General features: G+C 40.6%; 1 protein-coding gene across 1 annotated transcript in view; it reads left to right on the forward strand.

The window, feature by feature from the left end:
- Nucleotides 1-8435: 8435 nt before the first annotated feature.
- Nucleotides 8436-22673, forward strand: part of LOC114926012 (uncharacterized) — a 50533-nt gene continuing 36295 nt past the window's right edge. Inside the window, exon 1 of the mRNA XM_072228449.1 lies at nt 8436-8692. Within this exon, the coding sequence (XP_072084550.1) occupies nt 8436-8692 (257 nt within the window). The remainder of the gene's footprint in view (nt 8693-22673) is intronic.

The raw sequence follows: 22673 nt of genomic DNA on the forward strand, positions 1-22673 counted from the left end.
CCGGAGTAACCAAGTCTTCGGATACAATCATAAAAAGTTCTATTTATAATAAACTAGCTACTAGGGTTTACAGAAGTAAGTAATTGATGCATAAATCCACTTCCGGGGCCCACTTGGTGTGTGCTTGGGCTGAGCTTGAAGTCTACACGTGGAGAGGTCATTCTTGGAGTTGAACGCCAGTTTTTGTGCCAGTTTGGGCGTTGAACTCCACTTTGCAACTTGTTTCTGGCGCTGGACGCCAGAATTGGGCAGAAAGCTGGCGTTGAACGCCAGTTTGCGTCATCTAAACTTGAGAAAAGTATGGACTATTATACATTTCTGGAAAGCCCTGGATGTCTACATTCCAACACAATTGGAAGCGCGCCATTTCGAGTTCTGTAGCTCCAGAAAATACACTTTGAGTGCAGGGAGGTCAGAATCCAACAGCATCAGCAGTCCTTCTTCAACCTCTGAATCTGATTTTTGCTCAAGTCCCTCAATTTCAGCCAGAAAATATTTGAAATTACAGAAAAACACACAAACTCATAGTAAATTTCAGAAATGTGAATTTAACATGAAAACTAATGAAAACATCCCTAAAAGTAACTAGATCCTACTAGAAACATACTAAAAACAATGCCAAAAAGCGTACAAATTATCCGCTCATCAAGGTCGAGTCGATGAATTGAGTCCTATTATTTGTGGTGATGGAGTGGAGAACCCCAAATCTTGTGACAATGTTCTTATAGAGGAACTTCCGACTTTTCCAAGCAGTCATGGTTTCCAGTATGAGGTATTTGACTTGTAACGGAGCTTAGAGAAATGCTCCGAGGAGATCGAGTCCCCATTTTGCAAATGGCTAGGGGGAGGTGACGCTAATAAGCTGTTTGAGAGGCACAACATGGAAGTTGGCATGCTTCTAGCAAGGCAGAAAATTTTTAACAAACTCGGCCGCTTCTCTTTGTAAGGTCAGCCAGAAAAAACCGGCCCGGATCACCTTCTTGGCTAGTGATCAGGATCCGAAGTGGTTTCCATATATGCCATTGTGTACTTTTTCTAGGACCTCCTTTGTGTTAGAGGTCGGGATGCACTTTAAGAGAGATATTTATATGCCTCTTTTATATAGGATATTATGGACCAATGTATAATTTTGTGCCTCCTTTATAAGTCTTCGAGCCTCTTTTTCGTTCTTAGGGAAGACATCGAATTTAAGACAGTTGACTATAGGGGTCATCCATCCTAAATTTTGCTTAGATATAGTCATCAAATCCAAGCTGTCACCTCCTTTAGATATTGATGGTGTATGGGGAGTCTCCTGGATGAGGCTTCTATTGTTTTCCCCTAACTTGGTACGGGCTAGCTTGGAAAGTGCATCAGCTCGGGCATTTGATTTCCGAGTTATATGTCAAATCTCTCCTTCCGAGAACTGTTCTAGTTGTTCTCATGTTTTATCTAAGTATTTCTTCATGTTAGGATCTTTGTCTTGATACATGCCATTAATTTGTAAAGTTACCACTTGAGAGTCACTGAACACAATCAACCTTTCTACCCCTACTTCTTTAGCTAGCTTTAGGCCAGTAAGCAAGACCACATACTCTGCTTGATTATTAGAAGTAGGAAACTCGAACCATAACGAGAGTTCTATCTGAGTTCCTTGCTCGCTTTCCAAGATGACGCATGCTCTGTTGATAGCTTTATTGGATGAATCGTCTACGTACAGGGTCCATATTGTTGGGCTTCCCCGACTTTTAATGTATTCAGCTACGAAGTCGGTGAGATATTGAGATTTCATTGCTGTCTGAGCTTCATATCTCAATTTGAACTTGGATAGTTCTATAGCCCATTGTAACATCCTTCCCACTAGGTTTGTCTTTTGCAAAATGTGTTGCATTGGTTGTTTGGTACGGACCTTTATAGTATGATCTTAGAAATAAGGTTGGAGCCTTCGAGAACTGAGGACAAGAGCATACACAAAATTTTCTATCTTTTGATAGTTTAGTTCTGCTCCTTGTAATACTTTGCTGATGAAGTAGATGGGTTGTTGTCTGTGATGACAAGTCATCTTAGCCTAGTTTCACTAGCCTTTTTCTTTTGTTTTCAATTGAATTATGCACTTTCGTGAGCCATAAGCAAGCCAATTGGGTAGATTTTCATGTTTCCTTGGATTTAATCAACCATGTATGAATTAATGCAATTTCATGAGGTTTTATGCTATAATTGTCACATATTATGAAAGAATGAATATCTCATGATTTTGAGCATAGCTTTGATGTGTTTGGTTGATTAATGATAGGTGAAGAAAGCTTGGAGAAAGGTTGAAGCAAGAAGGAATGGCTAGGAGAAAGAGAGGACAAAAAGTTTGAGCAAAAGTTTGCCTCAAACTTTAGCTCAAACTTTTGGAATAAGTGAAAATGAACCAGGGAGCAAAAAGCTGGACCAAAAGTTTGCCTCAAACTTTTGTGCAAACTTTTGGGCAAAAAGCTGGAGCAAAAGTTAGCCTCAAAATTTTGTGCAAACTTTTGGACAAAAAGCTGGAGCAAAAGTTAGCCTCAAACTTTTTGGCAAACTTTTGGCATCACAAATCAATACCCTGGAGAGCAAAAGTTTGCGCCAACATTAGCCCCTAACTTTTTGGCAAACGTTGGCGCATGAACAACACACCCTGGAGAGCAAAAGTTTGCGCCAACGTTAGCCTCTAACTTTTTGGATAACGTTGGCGCCATGAGTGTGGAAGGGGAGGCCAACGTTGGAGCAACAGTTTGACCCCAAACTTTTGCCCCAACGTTGATATCAGCAAAAGAGGGTGGCTGATGTGAAAAGTTGGAGTAAAAGTTTGCCTCAAACTTTTACTCAATCGTTCATGATTCCAAACCCGGTTCAATTCGGTTCTTCTCCAAACTCCAAGAGCAATCAACCAAGGCCTCTATCAACCCAATTCCATCAAGAGCAAAGGCCTAATTGAAGGCTTGAAGACCATTTGAAGAAAGTGTATAAATAGCATAGGATTTAAGTTTTTCGGAGAGCTTCCTTTTTAGAATTTTCAATACTTGCAGTAGAGAGTTTTCTTTTCGGTTTGATTAGTGCACTTAGTGCAGAGCTCATTTTACATTCTAGCATTGTTGTTTTAATTCAAGAGAATTGGGGAGGAGAATTGATCTCTCTTCTTCCTTGTTCTTGCCCAGCACTCTTTAATTTTCTTGCTTCGGATCTTGGGTGGAGAATTGAAGAACTTCTGTTTCAATCTCACCTTGGGATCTTGTTTAATTCTCTGCTTAATTGAATTTCAGTTTCGGTTAATTGCTTCTTCATCTATTTTCTTCGTTTCCTTTGCAATTGTTCTTGTTGGATCTAGGATGGCATTGAGATCTACACTTGGTTATCTAGTCTCTTGGGTCCTGAGATCCGGATTTCCCATTTTCAATTCTCTGTTTACTGCTTTCAAGCTCATTTACATTTCTGTCTTAAGATCCGGTTCAATTCCAGTCATCCTTTACTTCTCTGCTTGTTGCAATTTTACTTTTCCTTGTTTAATTTCTGCAAATCCAATTCCCAATTCCCTTTACAATTCAAGCCATTTACATTTCTTGCACTTTAAGATTCTGCAATTTACATTTCTTGCGTTCTAAGTGTCTGCCATTTAATTTCTTGTTCTTTAAGATTCAGCACTTTAAATTTCAGTTCTCTTTAATTTCATGCCAATTACCCATTCCCTTTACTTTCTATGTAATTTAAATTCTGCAAATCACAAATCTCTCAACCAAATCTTGATTCGCTTGACTAAATCAACCACTAAACTAAAATTGCTCAATCCTTCAATCCCTGTGGGATCGACCTCACTCCCGTGAGTTATTATTACTTGATGCGACCCGGTGCACTTGCCGGTTAGTTTTGGGTGTTTTGGAGAAATTCATTTTTCCACAAAAATACACATCAAGTTTTTGGCGCCGTTGCCGGGGATTGATTAGATTGACAATGATTAAGTAAAGTGGAGATCTAGATCTAGCATTTTTATTTTCTGTTTCTCTAATTTTCAACTAACCCACTAACTGTTTGAATTTTTGCTTAAGCTAACTAAAACTTCATTCTAGCAAGTAGATTGAAGTGTCACTGGTTTGTGTGTTTCTTATGTTCTGCGTGTATGTCAGGTACAAGAAGAACCACACCCACTTTTCATGAACAAGATGAAAGAACTCTCAGGAGGTTAAGAAGAGCTGAAAGAGGGAAAAATATTGTTGGAGAAGAGGAATCAGAAGAAGAATTCCAAGATATGGAGGAACATTCAACCAATCCACCTGGTGGAGCAGACAATAACAACAACAACCCACCCCAGAGGAGGGTTTTGGCCTCCTATACCTTTGCAAATGCTAGGCATTGTGGAAGCAGCATTCTCACCCCTAATGTCAATGTAAACAACTTTGAATTGAAGCCACAACTCATTACATTGGTCCAAAACAACTGCTCGTTTGGGGGAGGACCATTGGAGGATCCAAATCAACATCTATCTACCTTAAGGATTTGTGACACTGTCAAGTCCAATGGCGTGAATCCTGAGACCTACAAGCTTCTGCTGTTCCCGTTCTCATTAAGGGACAAGGCCGCACAGTGGCTTGAAACTTTTCCTCAAGGAAGCATCACTAGCTGGGATGATTTGGTGACTAAATTTCTAGCCAAATTCTATCCACCTCAAAGAGTCATTAGGCTGAAAACTGAGGTGCAAACATTCACACAATTGGATGCTAAAAATCTGTATGAAGCATGGGAGAGATACAAGGCTCTGCTGAGGAAATGTCCACCAGAAATGTTCACTGAGTGGGACAAGCTACAGAACTTCTATGAAGGACTCACTCTAAAGGCTCAAGAATCACTTGACCACTCAGCTGGAGGATCATTGCAACTGATGAAACCAGCAGAAGAAGCTCAAAATCTTATTGACATGGTGGCCAATAATCAATACTTCTTTGCTCACCAAAGAAATCGCCAGCCATCACAAAGGAGAGGAGTAATGGAGCTAGAAGGAATGGACTCAATCTTAGCTCAAAACAAGATGATGCAGTAGCAAATTCAACAATAATTTGAGCAAATGGCCAAGAGGATTGATAGCCTCCAAGTTGCAGCAGTTAACACAAGCCAACCATCATCCACATGGGGGCAAAATGAAGAAACTCAAGAAGAACAACAACAAGAGCAAGTGCAGTATATGCACAACCAAGGACCAAATGAAGTGTATGGTGATACATACAATCCATCCTGGAAGAACCACCCAAACCTCAGATGGGGAGATAATCACACCCAAAACCAACAACCATGGCAGAGGAACTCGAACCAAAACAACCCAAGAAGCAACCAAAACCACAACCAGCAGCAAACTAACCAGAACCCCTACAGAAAACCTCAAAACAACTACCCCAACCCCAACCAGTACCAATCCAATAACCAACCCACCAACCAAAATGCCTACCATCCACCACCCACATCTCATAACCCACCTCAAGTATCACCTGAATCTCAAAGACTCACTAACTTGGAGACCTTGATGGATAAAATGTTGAAACACCAGGAAATAACAACCAAGAACCATGAAGCCTCCATAAAGAGCCTAGAGAGGCAGATGGGGCAAATCTCCAAGCAGATCTCTAGTGAGAGACATTCAAGCTCTCTGCCGAGTGACACAATTCCAAATCCTAAGGAAGAATGCAAGGCAATACAATTAAGGAGTGGGAGAACATTGATGAGCAATAATGACACTACAAAGAAGCAATCAGAGAGCAGCAAAAGGCCAATAGAAGATGAGGAGCAAACAAAGGCAGATGAAACCAAGGATCGAGTTGTGATGCCAAACAAGAGCATTGAGAAACTCAAAGAGAAGGACAACCAACCACACGGTTCAAAAGAAGTAACTCAGGGACAGCAGCAAATAGGAAAGAGCATCACACCTCCACTGCCATATCCCCAGAGGTTCAACAAAGAAACTAAGGACCAACATTTTCATAAGTTCCTTGAGACTTTCAAAAAGCTGGAAATCAATATTCCCTTGGCCGAAGCACTTGAGCAAATGCCTCTGTATGCCAAGTTTTTGAAGGAGCTTATCAACAAGAAAAGAAGTTGGGATGAGAAAGAAACTATACTGCTTACTGAGGAATGCAGAGGCTTGATTCAAAAAGGACTTCCTCCTAAGCTTGAGGACCCAGGGAGCTTTTTGCTACCTTGCACCATTGGGGAATTAACCATCACTAAAGCAATGTGCGATCTAGGAGCAAGTATCAACTTAATACCATCCTCCTTGGTAAAAAAGTTGCATATAGAAGAAGTTAAACCAGTACAGATATCTCTAGAGCTAGTAGATAAGTCAACAGTATACCCCAGGGGTATGATTGAAAACCTTCTGGTCAAGGTGGACAATTTCATATACCCTGCAGATTTTGTGGTTCTGGATTCAGATGGGGATGATGGTGATTCTATTATACTGGGAAGGTCATTCTTGGCCACTACTAGAGCTATCATAGATATAGAGCAAGGAGAACTAACTCTCAGGATGCATGATAAGAGTGTCACTCTGAAAGTATTACCAGAAGCCCAGTTTAGTAATAGGAGGAGGGACTCTATGGAAATTGACAAGGTGATTTACAATAATATCCCAAGGCAGAAGATTGTGTAGAAGGATAAAAAAGTCCAAGAGGATATTGGAGTATTAGTTACTGAAGAGAGAAATCCCCAAGGTAAGTCTACAGCCGTAAAAGAAAGATCAACAAAAAAGGGGATAAAACGCAGAAACAAAACAAAAAGGGGTTGGAAGGATAGGAAGATTCCAACAGAGGGGCTTTCCAAAGGTGACAAAGTGCAATTGATATATCAACAACTGGGAGCAAGCCAACAGACTGATGACTATTACAATGTCAGCAACATACTCTCGTTGGAACATGCTAAAATTGAACACCAGAGAACAAAGAGGAGGATCACAGTCAGGGGAGACAAGTTGAGGCACTACAATCCTCAACCACCATAAAAGAAAGCTCCAATGTCAAGCTAGTGACAATAAAAGAGCGTTCCATGGGAGGCAACCCATGATTTAAGATTTATGTCATTTTAAATTCAATAAGCTATGATCATCTGAGCATGAAATTTATTTTCATAGACGTACTTAATGAATGCATGCAATTTTTTTTTACATATGCTAAGACTTCTAAAGTTTAGTGTGCCTTCAAGCACACCAAACCAGTGTTACAAACCTTTTCATACTATATGCCTAGCATATGACCAAACACTAAGTTTGGTGTTTCTCTTTTCATGAAAATAAAAAAAAATCATGCATCAATGATCATACATTATCTCTTACTGAGACTTTTCAATTAAAAAGAAATCATATTCTGTGATGAAGGCATCAATTGTGATTTACTACTAGAATCTCACATTTACCCCTTAAGCAAGATACAAGTTTGGTGTTCACCAAACTTTGATGCACGGATTTAGGGACACAATTGATCTTTCATGAAAAAAAAAAGAGAGAAAAAGGAAAATTATGATGAAAACATTTCTTATAAACATTTGACCAAGAATGACATTGGGATTTCAATTTCACTAGTTGGAGGAAGAAACACATATTTTCAACTATATGACCAAACATTAAGTTTGGTGTCCTCCAAGAAAAGCCACGGTTCAAATGGATATAAGGAATGATGATTCATGTAGTGTTAATGAAAAAAAAAAAGCACCATTGCCACGGTTTGATAAAGCTAATGTGTGTTGTCTTGTTGTGATGACTAGGTGGTCAAAGAACACTCTATGAAAGAGACAAGACAAAGGAAAGCATAGCATGAGGACAAAATCTCATCACATGCCTCAAAAAGAGAATCTGCCACTCCTTGAGATGATCACGGCAAAGACAATTGAAGAAGCAAGCTTTGTCTTCATTCATCCTTACATGCACACCTTTGATTCACATAGTATCTAATTGCATCCTAGCCCTTCATTGTTCATTTAAATAACATACCACCTCCAAGCCATGCATGTGACCGAACCCTTGCACTCCAACCATTTAAACTTCTCTTCATCATTTCTCATCATAACAAGCTCGGCCTCAAATTTCATCTTTTTCCAAACACACATCAAAATCTCTAACATTCTTCACACTCCCTTTAACCTCAAGAGTCTCAAACAACCAAGTGATCATGGCCTCTTCCTCAAGAACCAAACGAAGAAGAGGGAAAGATCCCATGGTGGAGGAGAGCACCCCTGAATATGACCGATGGAGATTCAAATCTCGGTACCATCAAATGCAAATTGAATGGATGAATGAGAAGAAGATATATCCAGAAATTCCACTCTTGCTGCCGGATGATGGATGCCAAGAAATGAAGGACAAAATTCGAAAGAGGAGGTGGGAGGAACTCATATCACCAATCACCCGAATCAATGCTAATATCATAAGAGAGTTCTATGCCAATGTCTCAAGACTTGACATGAGTGAGGCCCCAACATACAAGAGCTATGTGTGGGGAGTTGAAGTAGATTTTAGCTCGGATGCAATCAAAAAAGTCTTGGGACTAAAATCAGTCCGCTTTAGTGAACCAGGATACCACCAAAGGGTAAATGGTGATCCGGATTATGATGGGATTGCTAGAGATATTTGTATGGAGAACTCAGAGTGGGAAGGAAATGACAAGAATAAATACAAGTATTTGAAGAGAGTTAACCTTACCCCGGAAGCAAAGGGATGGTAAGAGTTGCTGAAAAGATCAATTATGGGCACAGTAAACACCTTAGAAGTTAACAGGAATAGAGCTATTATGTTGCTTTGCATAATTGTGGGAGGAGAGGTAAAAGTTCATGAAATCCTAGCAAAAGACATTCAAAAGCTTGCTGAGAAGAACTCGGCCGGGTCTTGGTTATACTATCCAAGTACCATTTGGAGGTTGTGTGCAAAAGCTAAAGTGCCAATGGAAGAGGAGAATCCAATGTGGTTAAGCCAAGGCATGCCTATAACCATTGAAAGAATGATGATGGCTCCTGAAGCACATCAAGGCCGAAGACCACATGGAAGAAGGCAGAGAGAAGAACCAATGGAGGGAGAAGAATTACAAGAGGAAGAAGAGCCACAAGAGGAGGAGGAACAGCAGCACATTCCTCTACATAACAATCTGAACATGACTCAAATGCAGGAAGCAATTGGAAGATTATCACAACAGTACATGAGAATTCAAGAAAGGCAAGAGGAATACCATTCACTATACATGAAAAACCAACAAGAACAAGAAGAACGGGAGCTAAGAATGATGAACAAACAAAGTGAATTCGAGTCAAAATTCCTTGTGATGCAAGAAGAGCATGCTTTTCAATCTCATGAATCATTTGGAAAGTTGGAACAAATGCAAGCCGAAAATTTAAAGGCTCTCAAAGAGTTCACAACACTCCAAGATGCAAGATATGAAGTCCAAGCCGACTACAACATAAATAGTCAAATCAAGCTGAACTATATTGGAGAGCATCTGCACAACATGGATCCAGCTTTTCCAACTTTTGATGAATTCTTCAAAAGAAGAAGTGAGATAGAAGTAAGCAATGCAATGAAGCTTGAAGATAGAGTAGAGGAAGCGATGAATAGAGCTGGTTTCTGGCGGGATCAACAGACAACAGACATGGACACAGGAAACACCAGCAACCAGGTGTATGAAAGAAGAAAGAAAAAGCATGACAAATGAAAGGTGGACTTGCTCCTTGTTCATCACTACAAAGAAAAAAGCTTGCATTGTGTCTGTTTTAAGTGGTCCTTGCATCTTTAAGTAGTTATCATAATTAATAATCTTTGCATCATGTTTGTTTCTCTTAGAATAAGTAAGCTAGTCTATGTGTGTGCTTGTATGTTTACTTTCACTGAACAAAACGCATGCTTTGTCCCCTGCATTTTCAATTCAATAAAAGAAATGTTTGAATGTGAAGTGAGATAGTTCTCTGTTAGATAGAAGTACAATAAAAGTAAGTGGTGGTGTGTGTGTGTGATTGTATAATAGCTCACTTTAGTGAATAAGAGAACTAGGATGTCTCCCTCTAAGTAGAAAGTGGCCTACTGTCTATGAATCTCAATCAAATAAAAATCCTTGGTTAGAAAGAAAAACAAAAGAAAGAAAAAGGGGAGAAAAAGAAATAGCCAAAGAGTGGCAGAACAAAAGAAAAACAAAAAGAAACAAAGCTGGACACCAATAGCTTGAACCTTAGAATATATGCCTGTGGTGTCTTTGTATTAGGATCTGCTTGGATTATTAAGCTCTTTGGAGTGCATCAACACTTGATGACTTGGGTTAACTAACCCGGGATCATCAGCTGAAAGTCCACTATCAAGAGCAACCTAACTACAAGGCATTTAGTAACCCAAAGAGGTGCTAGGCATCAATGTTCTAAGAAGGAATGTGAGCCAAGTGTCTATAGTGAATAATGTGTCAAGTATAAAGAAAAGGAAATGAACTTGCTACACATGACACTCAAATAAAGCTTATGAACAAGATAATAGCCAAGGATAAAGGAATAATGAGAGGTCATAGCAGTATGTTACTTGAAGCTTGAAGGAGGCTTTCTAGGCATAAGAGTCAATAAGAGGTGAGTGTGTACATATCCACATAAAACCCCATGAACTACCAATAACACTCTACTAGAATGAACATCCTCTTCCATTTCATTCTTTCTTCTCAATAAATCATTTCTTGCTTGGGGACAAGCAAGCTTTAAGTTTGGTGTTGTGATGACAAGTCATCTTAGCCTAGTTTCACTAGCCTTTTTCTTTTGTTTTCAATTGAATTATGCACTTTCTTGAGCCATAAGCAAGCCAATTGGGTAGATTTTCATGTTTCCTTTGATTTAATCAACCATGTATGAATTAATGCAATTTCATGAGGTTTTATGCTATAATTGTCACATATTATGAAAGAATGACTATCTCATGATTTTGAGCATAGCTTTGATGTGTTTGGTTGATTAATGATAGGTGAAGAAAGCTTGGAGAAAGGTTGAAGCAAGAAGGAATGGCTAGGAGGAAGAGATAACAAAAAGTTTGAGCAAAAGTTTGCCTCAAACTTTAGCTCAAACTTTTGGAATAAGTGAAAATGAACCAGGGAGCAAAAAGCTGGACCAAAAGTTTGCCTCAAACTTTTGTGCAAACTTTTGGGCAAAAAGCTGGAGCAAAAGTTAGCCTCAAACTTTTGTGCAAACTTTTGGACAAAAAGCTGGAGCAAAAGTTAGCCTCAAACTTTTTGGCAAACTTTTGGCATCACAAATCAACACCCTGGAGAGCAAAAGTTTGCGCCAACGTTAGCCCCTAACTTTTTGACAAACGTTGGCGCATGAACAACACACCCTGGAGAGCAAAAGTTTGCGCCAACGTTAGCCTCTAACTTTTTGGCTAACGTTGGCGCCATGAGTGTGGAAGGGGAGGCCAACGTTGGAGCAAAAGTTTGACCCCAAACTTTTGCCCCAACGTTGATATCAGCAAAAGAGGGTGGCTGATGTGAAAAGTTGGAGTAAAAGTTTGCCTCAAACTTTTACTCAAACTTTTACTCAAGATTTCATGATTCCAAACCCGGTTCAATTTGGTTCTTCTCCAAACTCCAAGAGCAATCAACCAAGGCCTCTATCAACCCAATTCCATCAAGAGCAAAGGCCCAATTGAAGGCTTGAAGACCATTTGAAGAAAGTGTATAAATATCATAGGATTTAAGTTTTTCGGAGAGCTTCCTTTTTAGAATTTTCAATACTTGCAGTAGAGAGTTTTCTTTTTGGTTTGATTAGTGCACTTAGTGCAGAGCTCATTTTACATTCTAGCATTGTTGTTTTAATTCAAGAGAATTGGGGAGGAGAATTGATCTCTCTTCTTCCTTGTTCTTGCCCAGCACTCTTTAATTTTCTTGCTTCGGATCTTGGGTGGAGAATTGAAGAACTTCTGTTTCAATCTCACCTTGGGATCTTGTTTAATTCTCTGCTTAATTGAATTTCAGTTTCGGTTAATTGCTTCTTCATCTATTTTCTTCGTTTCCTTTGCAATTGTTCTTGTTGGATCTAGGAAGGCATTGAGATCTAGACTTGGTTATCTAGTCTCTTGGGTCCTGAGATCCGGATTTCCCATTTTCAATTCTCTATTTACTGCTTTCAAGCTCATTTACATTTCTGTCTTAAGATCCGGTTCAATTCCAGTCATCCTTTACTTCTCTGCTTGTTGCAATTTTAATTTTCCTTGTTTAATTTCTGCAAATCCAGTTCCCAATTCCCTTTACAATTCAAGCCATTTACATTTCTTGCACTTTAAGATTCTGCAATTTACATTTCTTGTGTTCTAAGTGTCTGCCATTTAATTTCTTGTTCTTTAAGATTCAGCACTTTAAATTTCAGTTCTCTTTAATTTCATGCCAATTACCCATTCCCTTTACTTTCTATGCAATTTAAATTCTGCAAATCACAAATCTCTCAACCAAATCTTGATTCGCTTGACTAAATCAACCACTAAACTAAAATTGCTCAATCCTTCAATCCCTGTGGGATCGACCTCACTCCCGTGAGTTATTATTACTTGATGCGACCCGGTGCACTTGCCGGTTAGTTTTGGGTGTTTTGGAGAAATTCGTTTTTCCACAAAAATACACATCAGTCTGTCCTCATCTTCTCCCTGTAGAGTTTGGGTAAGTATAAGAGATTGACCCAGAAAGGCCTTGAAGTCTTGAAAGGGTTGTTCACATTCTTGAGTCCACTCAAATTGCTTCCCCTTTATGAGAATTGAGTATAGGCGTAGTGATTTCAATGCTGATCCTGCTAAGAATCTGGATAGAGCTGCCAACCTGCTAACACTTGTTCGGGTTTGCTTTTATGCCTCTTTGCGTTAGCATGAAACCTAAGAATTTTTTCGCCTCTACTACGAAGGTGCATTTCGAGGGGTTTAGGCTCGTGTCATGTTTTCTTATTGTAAAAAACACGTCGGAGAGGTCGGACAAGAGTAACGAGTCGGTCTTGCTTTTAACAAGCATATCGTCCACATATACCTCCATAAGCTTTCCTAAGTGGGAAGAAAATACCTTGTTCATCAGTCGCTGGTATGTGGCCCCGACGTTCTTTAACCCAAAAGCATTACTATGTAATAATGGTTAGCCTTAGGAGTTATGAACGAGGTCTTTTCTTGGTCTGGTTTGTACATCGGGATTTAATTATATCCCGAGTAAGCATCCATGAAGGATAAGTACCAATAACCTGAGGCTGAATCGACCAGAGTGCTGATACTTGGAAGAGGGTAGGGATCCTTGGGACAAGCCTTATTGAGGTCAGTGTAATCTACACACATCCCCTATTTTCCATTTTTCTTTTTCAATAGAATTACGTTCGCTAGCCACAGTGGGTATCCAGCATCCAACAATGCTTGCACTTGTTCCTCCACGACCTGTGTCCTTTCTGGCCTAAGTTTCTGATGCTTTTGCTGGACAGGTCAGGAGCCTGGATACACGGCAAGCTTATGAGACATTAGGTCGGGATCTATACCAGGCATCTCGATGGTTTTCCAAGCAAAGGGGTCGTAATTTCTTCTAGGTTGGCTGGTGCACGAATTGTGAATCACACTTTTCACAACGCGTACCACTAACCAGCAAGTGCACTGGGTCGTCCAAGTAATACCTCACGTGAGTAAGGGTCGAATCCCACGGAGATTGTTGGTTTGAAGCAATCTATGGTTATCTTGTAAATCTTAGTCAGGAAGTCAATTATGTTTATCAGTTGAATTGCGAATAAACAATAGAGCATGGATTAAAGGTTACTTGTTATGCAGTAATGGAGAATATGTTGGAGTTTTTGGAGATGCTTTGTCTTCTGAATCTTTGCTTTCCTCTATCTTCTTGTTCACGCACGCACGTCCTCCTATGGCAAGCTATGTGTTGGTGGATCACCGTTGTCAATGGCTACCTTCCATCCTTCCAGTGAAAACCACGCTCACGCGCTCTGTCACAGCACGGCTAATCACCGGTTGGTTCTCGATCCGGTTGGAATAGGATTTATTATCCTTTTGCATCTGTCACTAACGCCCAGCCTTCAGGAGTTTAAAGCTCGTCACAGTCATTCAATCCTTGAATCCTACTCGGAATACCACAGACGAGGTTTAGACTTTCCGGATTCTCATGAATGCCGGCATCAATTCTAGCTTATACCACAGAGATTCTGATTAAGAGATCTCAGAGATACTCATTCAATCGGATATAGAACGGAGGTGGTTGTCAGGCACACGTTCATGGTTTGAGGAAGATGATGAATGTCACTGATCATCACCTTCATCACAGTTAAGCGCGAATGAACATCTTAGATAGGAACAAGCGTGTTTGAATAGAAAACAGAAATACTTGCATTAATTCATCGAGACACAGCAGAGCTCCTCACCCCAACAATGGGGTTTAGAGACTCATGCCGTCGGAGAATACAAAGTTTAGATCTGAAATGTCATGAGATACCAAAAATAAGTCTCTAAAAGTTGTTTAAATATTAAACTAGTAGCCTAGGTTTACAAAAATTGGATAAACTATGATGGATGATGCAGAGATCCACTTCTGGGGCCCACTTGGTGTGTGCTGGGCTGAGACTTAAGCAATTCACGTGCAGAGGCCATTTGTGGAGTTGAACGCCAGTTTTTATGCCAGTTTGGGCGTTCAACTCCAGCTTTTGATCCTTTTCTGGCGCTGGACGCCAGAATTGGGCAGAGGACTGGCGTTGAACGCCAGTTTACGTCGTCTATCCTTGTGCAAAGTATGGACTATTATATATTTCTAGAAAGCCCTGGATGTCTAATTTCCAACGCAATTGGAAGCACGCCATTTCGAGTTCTGTAGCTCCAGAAAATCCACTTTGAGTGCAGGGAGGTCAGAATCCAACAGCATCAGCAGTCCTTTTACAGCCTGAATCAGATTTTTGCTCAGCTCCTTCAATTTCAGCCAGAAAAATACCTGAAATTATAGAAAAACACACAACTCATAGTAAAGTCCAGAAATATGAATTTTTCCTAAAAACTAATAGAAATACACTAAAAACTAACTAACACATACTCAAAACTATATGAAATTAACCCCAAAAAGCGTATAAAATATCCGCTCATCACAACACCAAACTTAAACTGTTGCTTGTCCTCAAGCAACTTAGACAAATAAAATAGAAGACTAATAAGTTGAGAAGCAATAATATCTCAGAGTTTTTGAGTGAAGCTCAGATTCTAATTAGATGAGCGGGACTAGTAGCTTTTTGCTTCTGAACAGTTTTGGCATCTCACTTTATCTATTGAAGCTCAGAGTGATTGGCATCTATAGGAACTTAGAACTCAGATAGTGTTATTCATTCTCCTAGTTCAGTGTGATGATTCTTGAACACAGCTTCTTTATGAGTCTTGGCCGTGGCCCTAAGCACTTTGTTTTCCAGTATTACTACCGGATACATAAATGCCACAGACACATAACTGGGTGAACCTTTTCAGATTGTGACTCAGCTTTGCTAAAGTCCCCAATTAGAGGTGTCCAGAGTTCTTAAGCACACTCTTCTTTTTGCTTTGGACCTTGACTTTAACCGCTCAGTCTCAAGTTTTCACTTGACACCTGCACGCCACAAGCACATGGTTAGGGACAGCTTGGTTTAGCCGCTTAGACCAGGATTTTAGTCCTTTAGGCCCTCCTATCCACTGATGCTCAAAGCCTTGGGATCCTTTTTATTTGCCCTTGCCTTTTGGTTTTAAGAGCTTTTGGCTTTTTCTGCTTGCTTTTTTTTTTTTTTTTTGCAAGCTTTGTTCTTTGCTGCTTTTTCTTGCTTCAAGAATCATTTTTATGATTTTCAGATTATCAATAACATCTCTCGTGTTCATTATTCTTTCAAGAGCCAACATATTTAACAGTCTTAAACAACAAATTCAAAAGACATATGCACTGTTCAAGCATTCATTCAGAAGACAGAAAGCATTGCCACCACATTTAACCAATTAGAATTTCTTTTATTAAACTCGAAATTTTATTGCTTCTTATTCAAAAGATCTACTATTTTATTCATGTTTAATGATGATGAGAAAAATAAACTATAGCTTAATTGGAGATAAAATCAAATAGATACTAATTACTATTATATGACTTCTAAGGTAAACTTTTTATAAGGACACTGTCACAGGGTTAAGGCGGAAATTGGAAATTAACAACCTTTATTCTGGGGGTATGGGGGTTCCTCTGATCCTTGGGATGCTTGGTATTACAAGAGAAGACTTTTGGCGCTTCAGTTCCCTTAAGTCACGTCCCTGCTCCTCTTGTTCTTTAAACATATGGGTCAGCATTTGACTGTGTTTCTTCTGTTGTTTAATTATTTGCTCCATAGCTTCCTGTATCTTGGTGACAGACGTCTCAAGATATTCCCAATATTCCGCTTGAGGAATCTCTGGGAGGAATTCCTGTGCTCTCTTCTTGATAAGATCCTCCTGTGCTTGTTGTCTCTCCATTGATGCTTTGGTGATTGACTTTTCAATTAGGATATATTCAGTTATTCCCATCTTGACTCCAGCGTCCTTGCAGAGCAGAGAGATCACGCTTGGATAAGCCAACCTGGCCTCTTTTGAATTTTTGTTCGCAATCTTATAGAGTTTAGTGGAAATCAGCTGATGAACCTTCACTTCCTTCCCCGTCATGATGCAATGAATCATCACTGCTCTTTTAACTGTGACTTCAGAACGGTTGCTAGTGGGCAACAAAGAACGCCCAATGAAGTCCAGCCATCCTCTGGCAACTGGTTTGAGATCCTCTCTCTTGAGTTGATTTGGGACGCCCTTTGTGTTGGTGGTCCACCTGGCTCCAGGGATACATATGTCCTCTAGAATCTTATCCAGGCCAATGTCTGCTCTCATCATCCTCCTGTTGAAGGAGTCTGGATCATCCTTTAGCTGAGGTAGCTTTAATATCTCTCTGATCTTGTCAGGGGTGGTATGAACAATCTTTCCCCAGACCATGGTCCGAAATTCGTAGCAGGCAGTTCCAGATAGTCTTTGCTTGTCAGTCTGCCACATATTAGCATAGAACTCCTGGACCATGTTCCTTCCTACTTTCGTTTCAGGATTAGCTAGGACTTCCCAGTTCCTGATTCGAATTTGCTCCTGGATCTCCGGATATTCATCTTCTTTCAGATCGAATCTAACTTCCGGGATCACTGATCTCAGACCCATTACTTTAAGATAATGGTCTGAATGTTCTTTAGATAAGAACTTCCCTTGATTCCAAAGTGGTTTTGGAACGCTCTCTTTCTTGCCTCTTGGAGTGGATTGTTTTCCTTTGGGAGCCATGATCTTAGTGACTTCGGATAAACACACCAAACTTAGAGGTTTGCTTGTCCTCAAGCAAAAGAAAAGAAAGGAGAGGGATAGAAGGAGATCGAGGTGCACTTGGTAATGGAGGAGGGGGGAGGCCGAACCCAATTTTAAAGGGGTGGGGGGGTGGGTTTTCGAAAGATTGGAAAAGATAAGCTAAAAAGATTGAGTTGAAAAAGATAAGATAGAAGATATAGTGTAATTTTGAAAAGATAGGATAGATTTTTGAAAAAGATAAATTTGGATTTTGAAAAAGATAATATGAAGATTTGAAAAAGATATGGATTAGTTGAAAAGATTTTTGAGTGAAAAAGATAGATTTGTTTTCAGAAAAGATTTTGAAAAGAGTTGGATTGAAATTGGAAAGATGGATTTTTAGAAATTAAGGATTTTAGAAATCAGGGTTCTTGACATGTTCATGTAAAAATCATGCCTTGAAGCATAAAATTTGAAATTAAAATGGAAATACGTGTGGGATAAATGGATTTGGCTCCTCCCTGTCTTCCTGGCGTTTGAACGCCCAAACACTGCTTGTTTTGGGCGTTCAGCGCCCAAATGCTGATCTCCTGGGCGTTCAGCGCCCATTTGCTGCCATTCCTGGTGTTCAACGCCCAGTGGGTGGCCATTTCTGGCGTTGAACGCCCAAATTGCTACCATTACTGGCGTTCAGCACCCAGTGGATGCCCATTTTGGGCGCTGAACGCCCAAAATGCCCCTTTACTGGCGTTTTCTTGCCATTGAGCTCCCTATCTCTGTTTTGTGTGCAAATTCCTTCTGTAACCCTGTAAACTTATGCAAATGATTCTTTACCTTAGTGTCAGTAAACTTTATATAAACAAATAAAAAAGAAAAATAGGGCAAAATGCTTAGAGGATTAATGCCCCATGGCTGGGTTGCCTCCCAGCAAGCGCTTCTTTATTGTCTTTAGCTGGACCTTGCTGAGCTTTTAATCTAGCTTCAGCCTTGAGCATTCTTGCTCAAAGTTGCCTTCAAGATAATGCTTGATTCTCTGTCCATTGACAATGAACTTCTTATCAGAATCAATATCTTGAAGCTCCACGTAACCATATGGTGACACACTTGTAATCACGTATGGTCCCCTCCACCGGGATTTCAGTTTCCCGGGGAATAGCCTGAGTCTAGAGTTAAACAACAGGACCTTCTGTCCTGGTTCAAAGATTCTAGATGACAGCTTTCTGTCATGCCATTTTTTTTATTTTTCTTTATAAAGCTTGGCATTTTCGAAAGCAGTGAATCTGAATTCCTCTAGCTCATTTAGCTGGAGCAATCATTTTTCTCCTGCTAATTTGGCATCAAAGTTTAGGAACCTGGTTGCCCAATAGGCTTTATGTTCCAGTTCCACGGGCAGGTGACATGCCTTACCATAAACAAGTTGGTATGGAGAGGTCCCTATAGGGGTCTTGAATGCTGTTCTGTAAGCCCACAGAGCATCATCCAAGCTCCGTGCCCAATCCTTTCTACGGGTACTTACTGTCCGTTCCAGGATTCTCTTTAATTCTCTATTAGAGACTTCAGCTTGCCCATTGGTTTGTGGATGATATGGGGTGGCTATCTTGTGGCGAATTCCATACCGAACCATGGCAGAGTAAAGCTGTTTATTGCAGAAGTGAGTGCCCCCATCACTGATTAGTACTCTAGGGACACCAAACCTGCTAAAGATATGTTTCTGGAGGAACTTCAGCACTGTTTTAGTATCATTGTTGGGTGTGGCAATAGCCTCAACCCATTTTGATACATAGTCAACTGCCACCAGAATATAAGTGTTTGAGTATGATGGTGGGAAAGGTCCCATGAAGTCAATTCTCCATACATCAAACAACTCTATTTCCAAGATTCCTTGTTGAGGCATGGCGTAACCATGAGGCAGATTACCAGCTCTTTGGCAACTGTCACAATTACGTACAAACTCTCGGGAATCTTTATAGAGTGTGGGCCAATAGAAGCCACATTGGAGTACCTTGGTGGCTGTTCGCTCACCTCCGAAATGGCCTCCATATTGAGATCCATGGCAATGCCATAGGATTCTCTGTGCTTCCTCTCTGGGGACACACCTACGGATAATTCCGTCTGCACATCTCTTAAAGAGATAGGGCTCATCCCACAAGTAGTACTTTGCATCAGTAACTAATTTTTTCTTTTGTATTCGATTGTACTCCTTGGGTATGAACCTTGCAGCTTTATAGTTTGCAATATCGGCAAACCATGGTGCTTCCTGAATGGCAAATAGATGCTCATCAGGGAACGTCTCAGAGATCTCAAGAAAGGGGAGGGACGTCCCTTCCACTGGTTCTATCCGGGACAGATGATCAGCTACTTGGTTCTCTGTCCCTTTTCTGTCTCTTATTTCTATATCAAACTCTTGCAGAAGCAATACCCATCTGATGAGCCTGGGTTTTGAATCCTGCTTTGTGAGTAGATACTTAAGAGTAGCATGGTCAGTGTACACAATCACCTTTGATCCTACTAAGTAGGATCTGAACTTGTCAATGGCGTAAACCACTGCAAGTAATTCCTTTTCTGTGGTTGTGTAATTTTTCTGGGCATCATTTAAAACGCGACTAGCATAATAAATGACATGCAGAAGCTTGTCATGCCTCTGTCCCAACACTGCACCAATGGCATGATCACTGGCATCACACATTAGCTCAAATGGTAATGTCCAGTCTGGTGCAGAAATAACTGGTGCTGTGACCAGCTTAGCTTTCAGTGTTTCAAACGCCTGCAGGCATGCTGTGTCAAACACAAATGGCGTGTCAGCAGCTAGCAGATTGCTTAGAGGTTTTGCGATTTTTGAAAAATCCTTTATAAACCTCCTATAGAATCCCTGCATGTCCTAGAAAGCTTTTGATTGCCTTAACATTGGCAGGTGGTGGTAATTTTTCAATTACCTCTATTTTTGCTTGATCCACCTCTATTCCCTTGTTAGAGATTTTATGCCCAAGAACAATTCCTTCAGTCACCATGAAGTGACACTTTTCCCAGTTTAAAACTAGGTTGGTTTCTTGGCATCTTTTCAGAACAAGTTTCAGGTGATCAAGACAGGAGCTGAATGAGTCTCCATATACTGAGAAGTCATCCATGAAGACTTCCAGAAATTTTTCCACCATATCAGAGAAAATAGAGAGCATGCATCTTTGGAAGGTTGCAGGCGCATTACATAGCCCACAGGGCATCCTTCTATAAGCAAACACTCCGGATGGACATGTGAATGCTGTTTTCTCTTGATCCTGGGGATCTACTGCAATCTGGTTATAGCCTGAGTAGCCATCCAAAAAGCAGTAATAATCATGACCTGCTAGTCTTTCTAGCATCTGGTCTATGAATGGTAAAGGAAAATGATCCTTTCTGGTGGCTGTATTGAGCCTTCTGTAGTCAATACACATGCGCCACCCTGTAACTGTTCTTGTAGGAACCAGTTCATTTTTTTCATTATGAATCACTGTCATGCCTCCCTTTTTTGGGACGACTTGAACAGGGCTCACCCAGGGGCTATCAGAAATAGGATAAATGATCCCAGCCTCCAGTAATTTGGTGACTTCTTTCTGCACCACTTCCTTCATGGCTGGATTTAGCCGCCTCTGTGGTTGAACCACTGGTTTGGCATTGTCCTCCAATAGGATTTTGTGCATGCATCTAGCTGGGCTTATGCCCTTAAGGTCGCCTATGGACCACCCAAGAGCTGTCTTGTGTGTCCTTAGCACTTGAATAAGTGCTTCCTCTTCCTGTGAATTTAAAGCAGAGCTTATGATTACTGGAAAAGTGTCACCTTCTCCCAGAAATGCATATTTCAAGGATGGTGGTAGTGGCTTGAGCTCGGGTTTAGGAGGTTTTTCCTCTTTCAGAAGAAAGTTCAGAGTCTCTTTCATGTCCTCTGAATCCTCCAAATCAGGCTGAACATCTTTAAAGATGTCTTCCAACTCTGATTCGAGACTCTCAGCCATGTTGATCTCTTCTACCAAAGAGTCAATGAGATCAACTTTCATGCAGTCTGTTGATGTGTCTGGATGCTGCATGGCTTTGACAGCGTTCAACTTAAACTCATCATCATTGACTCTCAGGGTTATTTCCCCCTGTTGGACGTCAATGAGGGATCGTCCAGTTGCTAGGAAGGGTCTTCCTAGAATGAGAGTAGCACTCTTGTGCTCCTCCATTTCCAGCACAACAAAGTCAGTGGGAAAGGCGAATGGCCCAACTCTGACAATCATGTCTTCAATCACTCCTGATGGGTATTTAGTGGAACCATCAGCAAGTTGGAGACATATCCGGGTTGGTTTAACTTCTTCAGTTAAGCCAAGCTTCCTGATAGTGGCTGCAGGTATTAGGTTGATGCTTGCCCCAAGATCGCATAAAGCTGTCTTGGTGCAATCACCTTCTAATATGCATGGTATCAGAAAACTCCCAGGGTCTTTAAGCTTTTCAGGAAAGCTTTTCAGAATGACTGCACTGCATTCTTCAGTGAGGAGAACTCTTTCTGTTTCTCTCCACTCCTTTTTATGACTCAAGATTTCTTTCATGAAATTGGCATAAGAAGGTATTTGCTCAAGTGCCTCTGCAAATGGAATCTTTATTTCAAGAGTCCTTAGATAATCTGCAAAGCGAGCAAATTGCTTATCCTGCTCCTCTTTCCGGAGTTTTTGAGGATAAGGTATCTTGGCTTTATATTCCTCAACCTTAGTGGTTAAAGAAGCCTTTTTAGAGGGGTTGTTATCAGCACTTGTGTGTGTCTGATCCCTCACTGGCAATTGAATGCCAGAGTCAAAAGCTGGAGTGACGTTAGACGCCAGCTCACTGTCTGTTCCTAGCGCCTGAACGCCAGAAATGTGCCCATTTTGGGCATTCAACGCTGGATTCTACCCCATTTGGGCGTTCAACGCCAGATTCTTGCCCATTTCTGGCGTTGAACGCCAATCTTGCCTTGTTTCTGGCGCTGAACGCCAGTTTTGGGCATGGTCTGGGCGTTCAGCGCCAGCCTTCCACCCATTTTCTGGCGTTTTAGTGCCAAAATTATTTTTCCCTGGGCTCTTACTGTCCTCAGGTAAATCTTTGGTGGGTCGCTCATTTCTTGAATTTTTGATGCCTTGAGGTGGGGTATTTAGTGTTTTCCCACTCCTCAATTGAACTGCTTGACATTCTTCTGCTATTTGCCTTGATAGCTGCTGCTTTGTTTGCTTAAACTGTTCGTCCATATGTATATTAGCTATCCTTGTCTCCTGTAGCCTGTCCTTGAATTCAGCTAACTGCTTTGTTAGAAAATCCAATTGCTGATTGAATTCAGCAGCTTGTTTTACAGTACTGAATTCAGCAGTTACTGTTTTAACCTCTTCATTCATGGAAGGGTTGCTGCTTA

The sequence above is a fragment of the Arachis hypogaea genome, chromosome 19, assembly GCF_003086295.3.
Source record: "Arachis hypogaea cultivar Tifrunner chromosome 19, arahy.Tifrunner.gnm2.J5K5, whole genome shotgun sequence".
Classification (NCBI taxonomy): domain Eukaryota; kingdom Viridiplantae; phylum Streptophyta; class Magnoliopsida; order Fabales; family Fabaceae; genus Arachis; species Arachis hypogaea.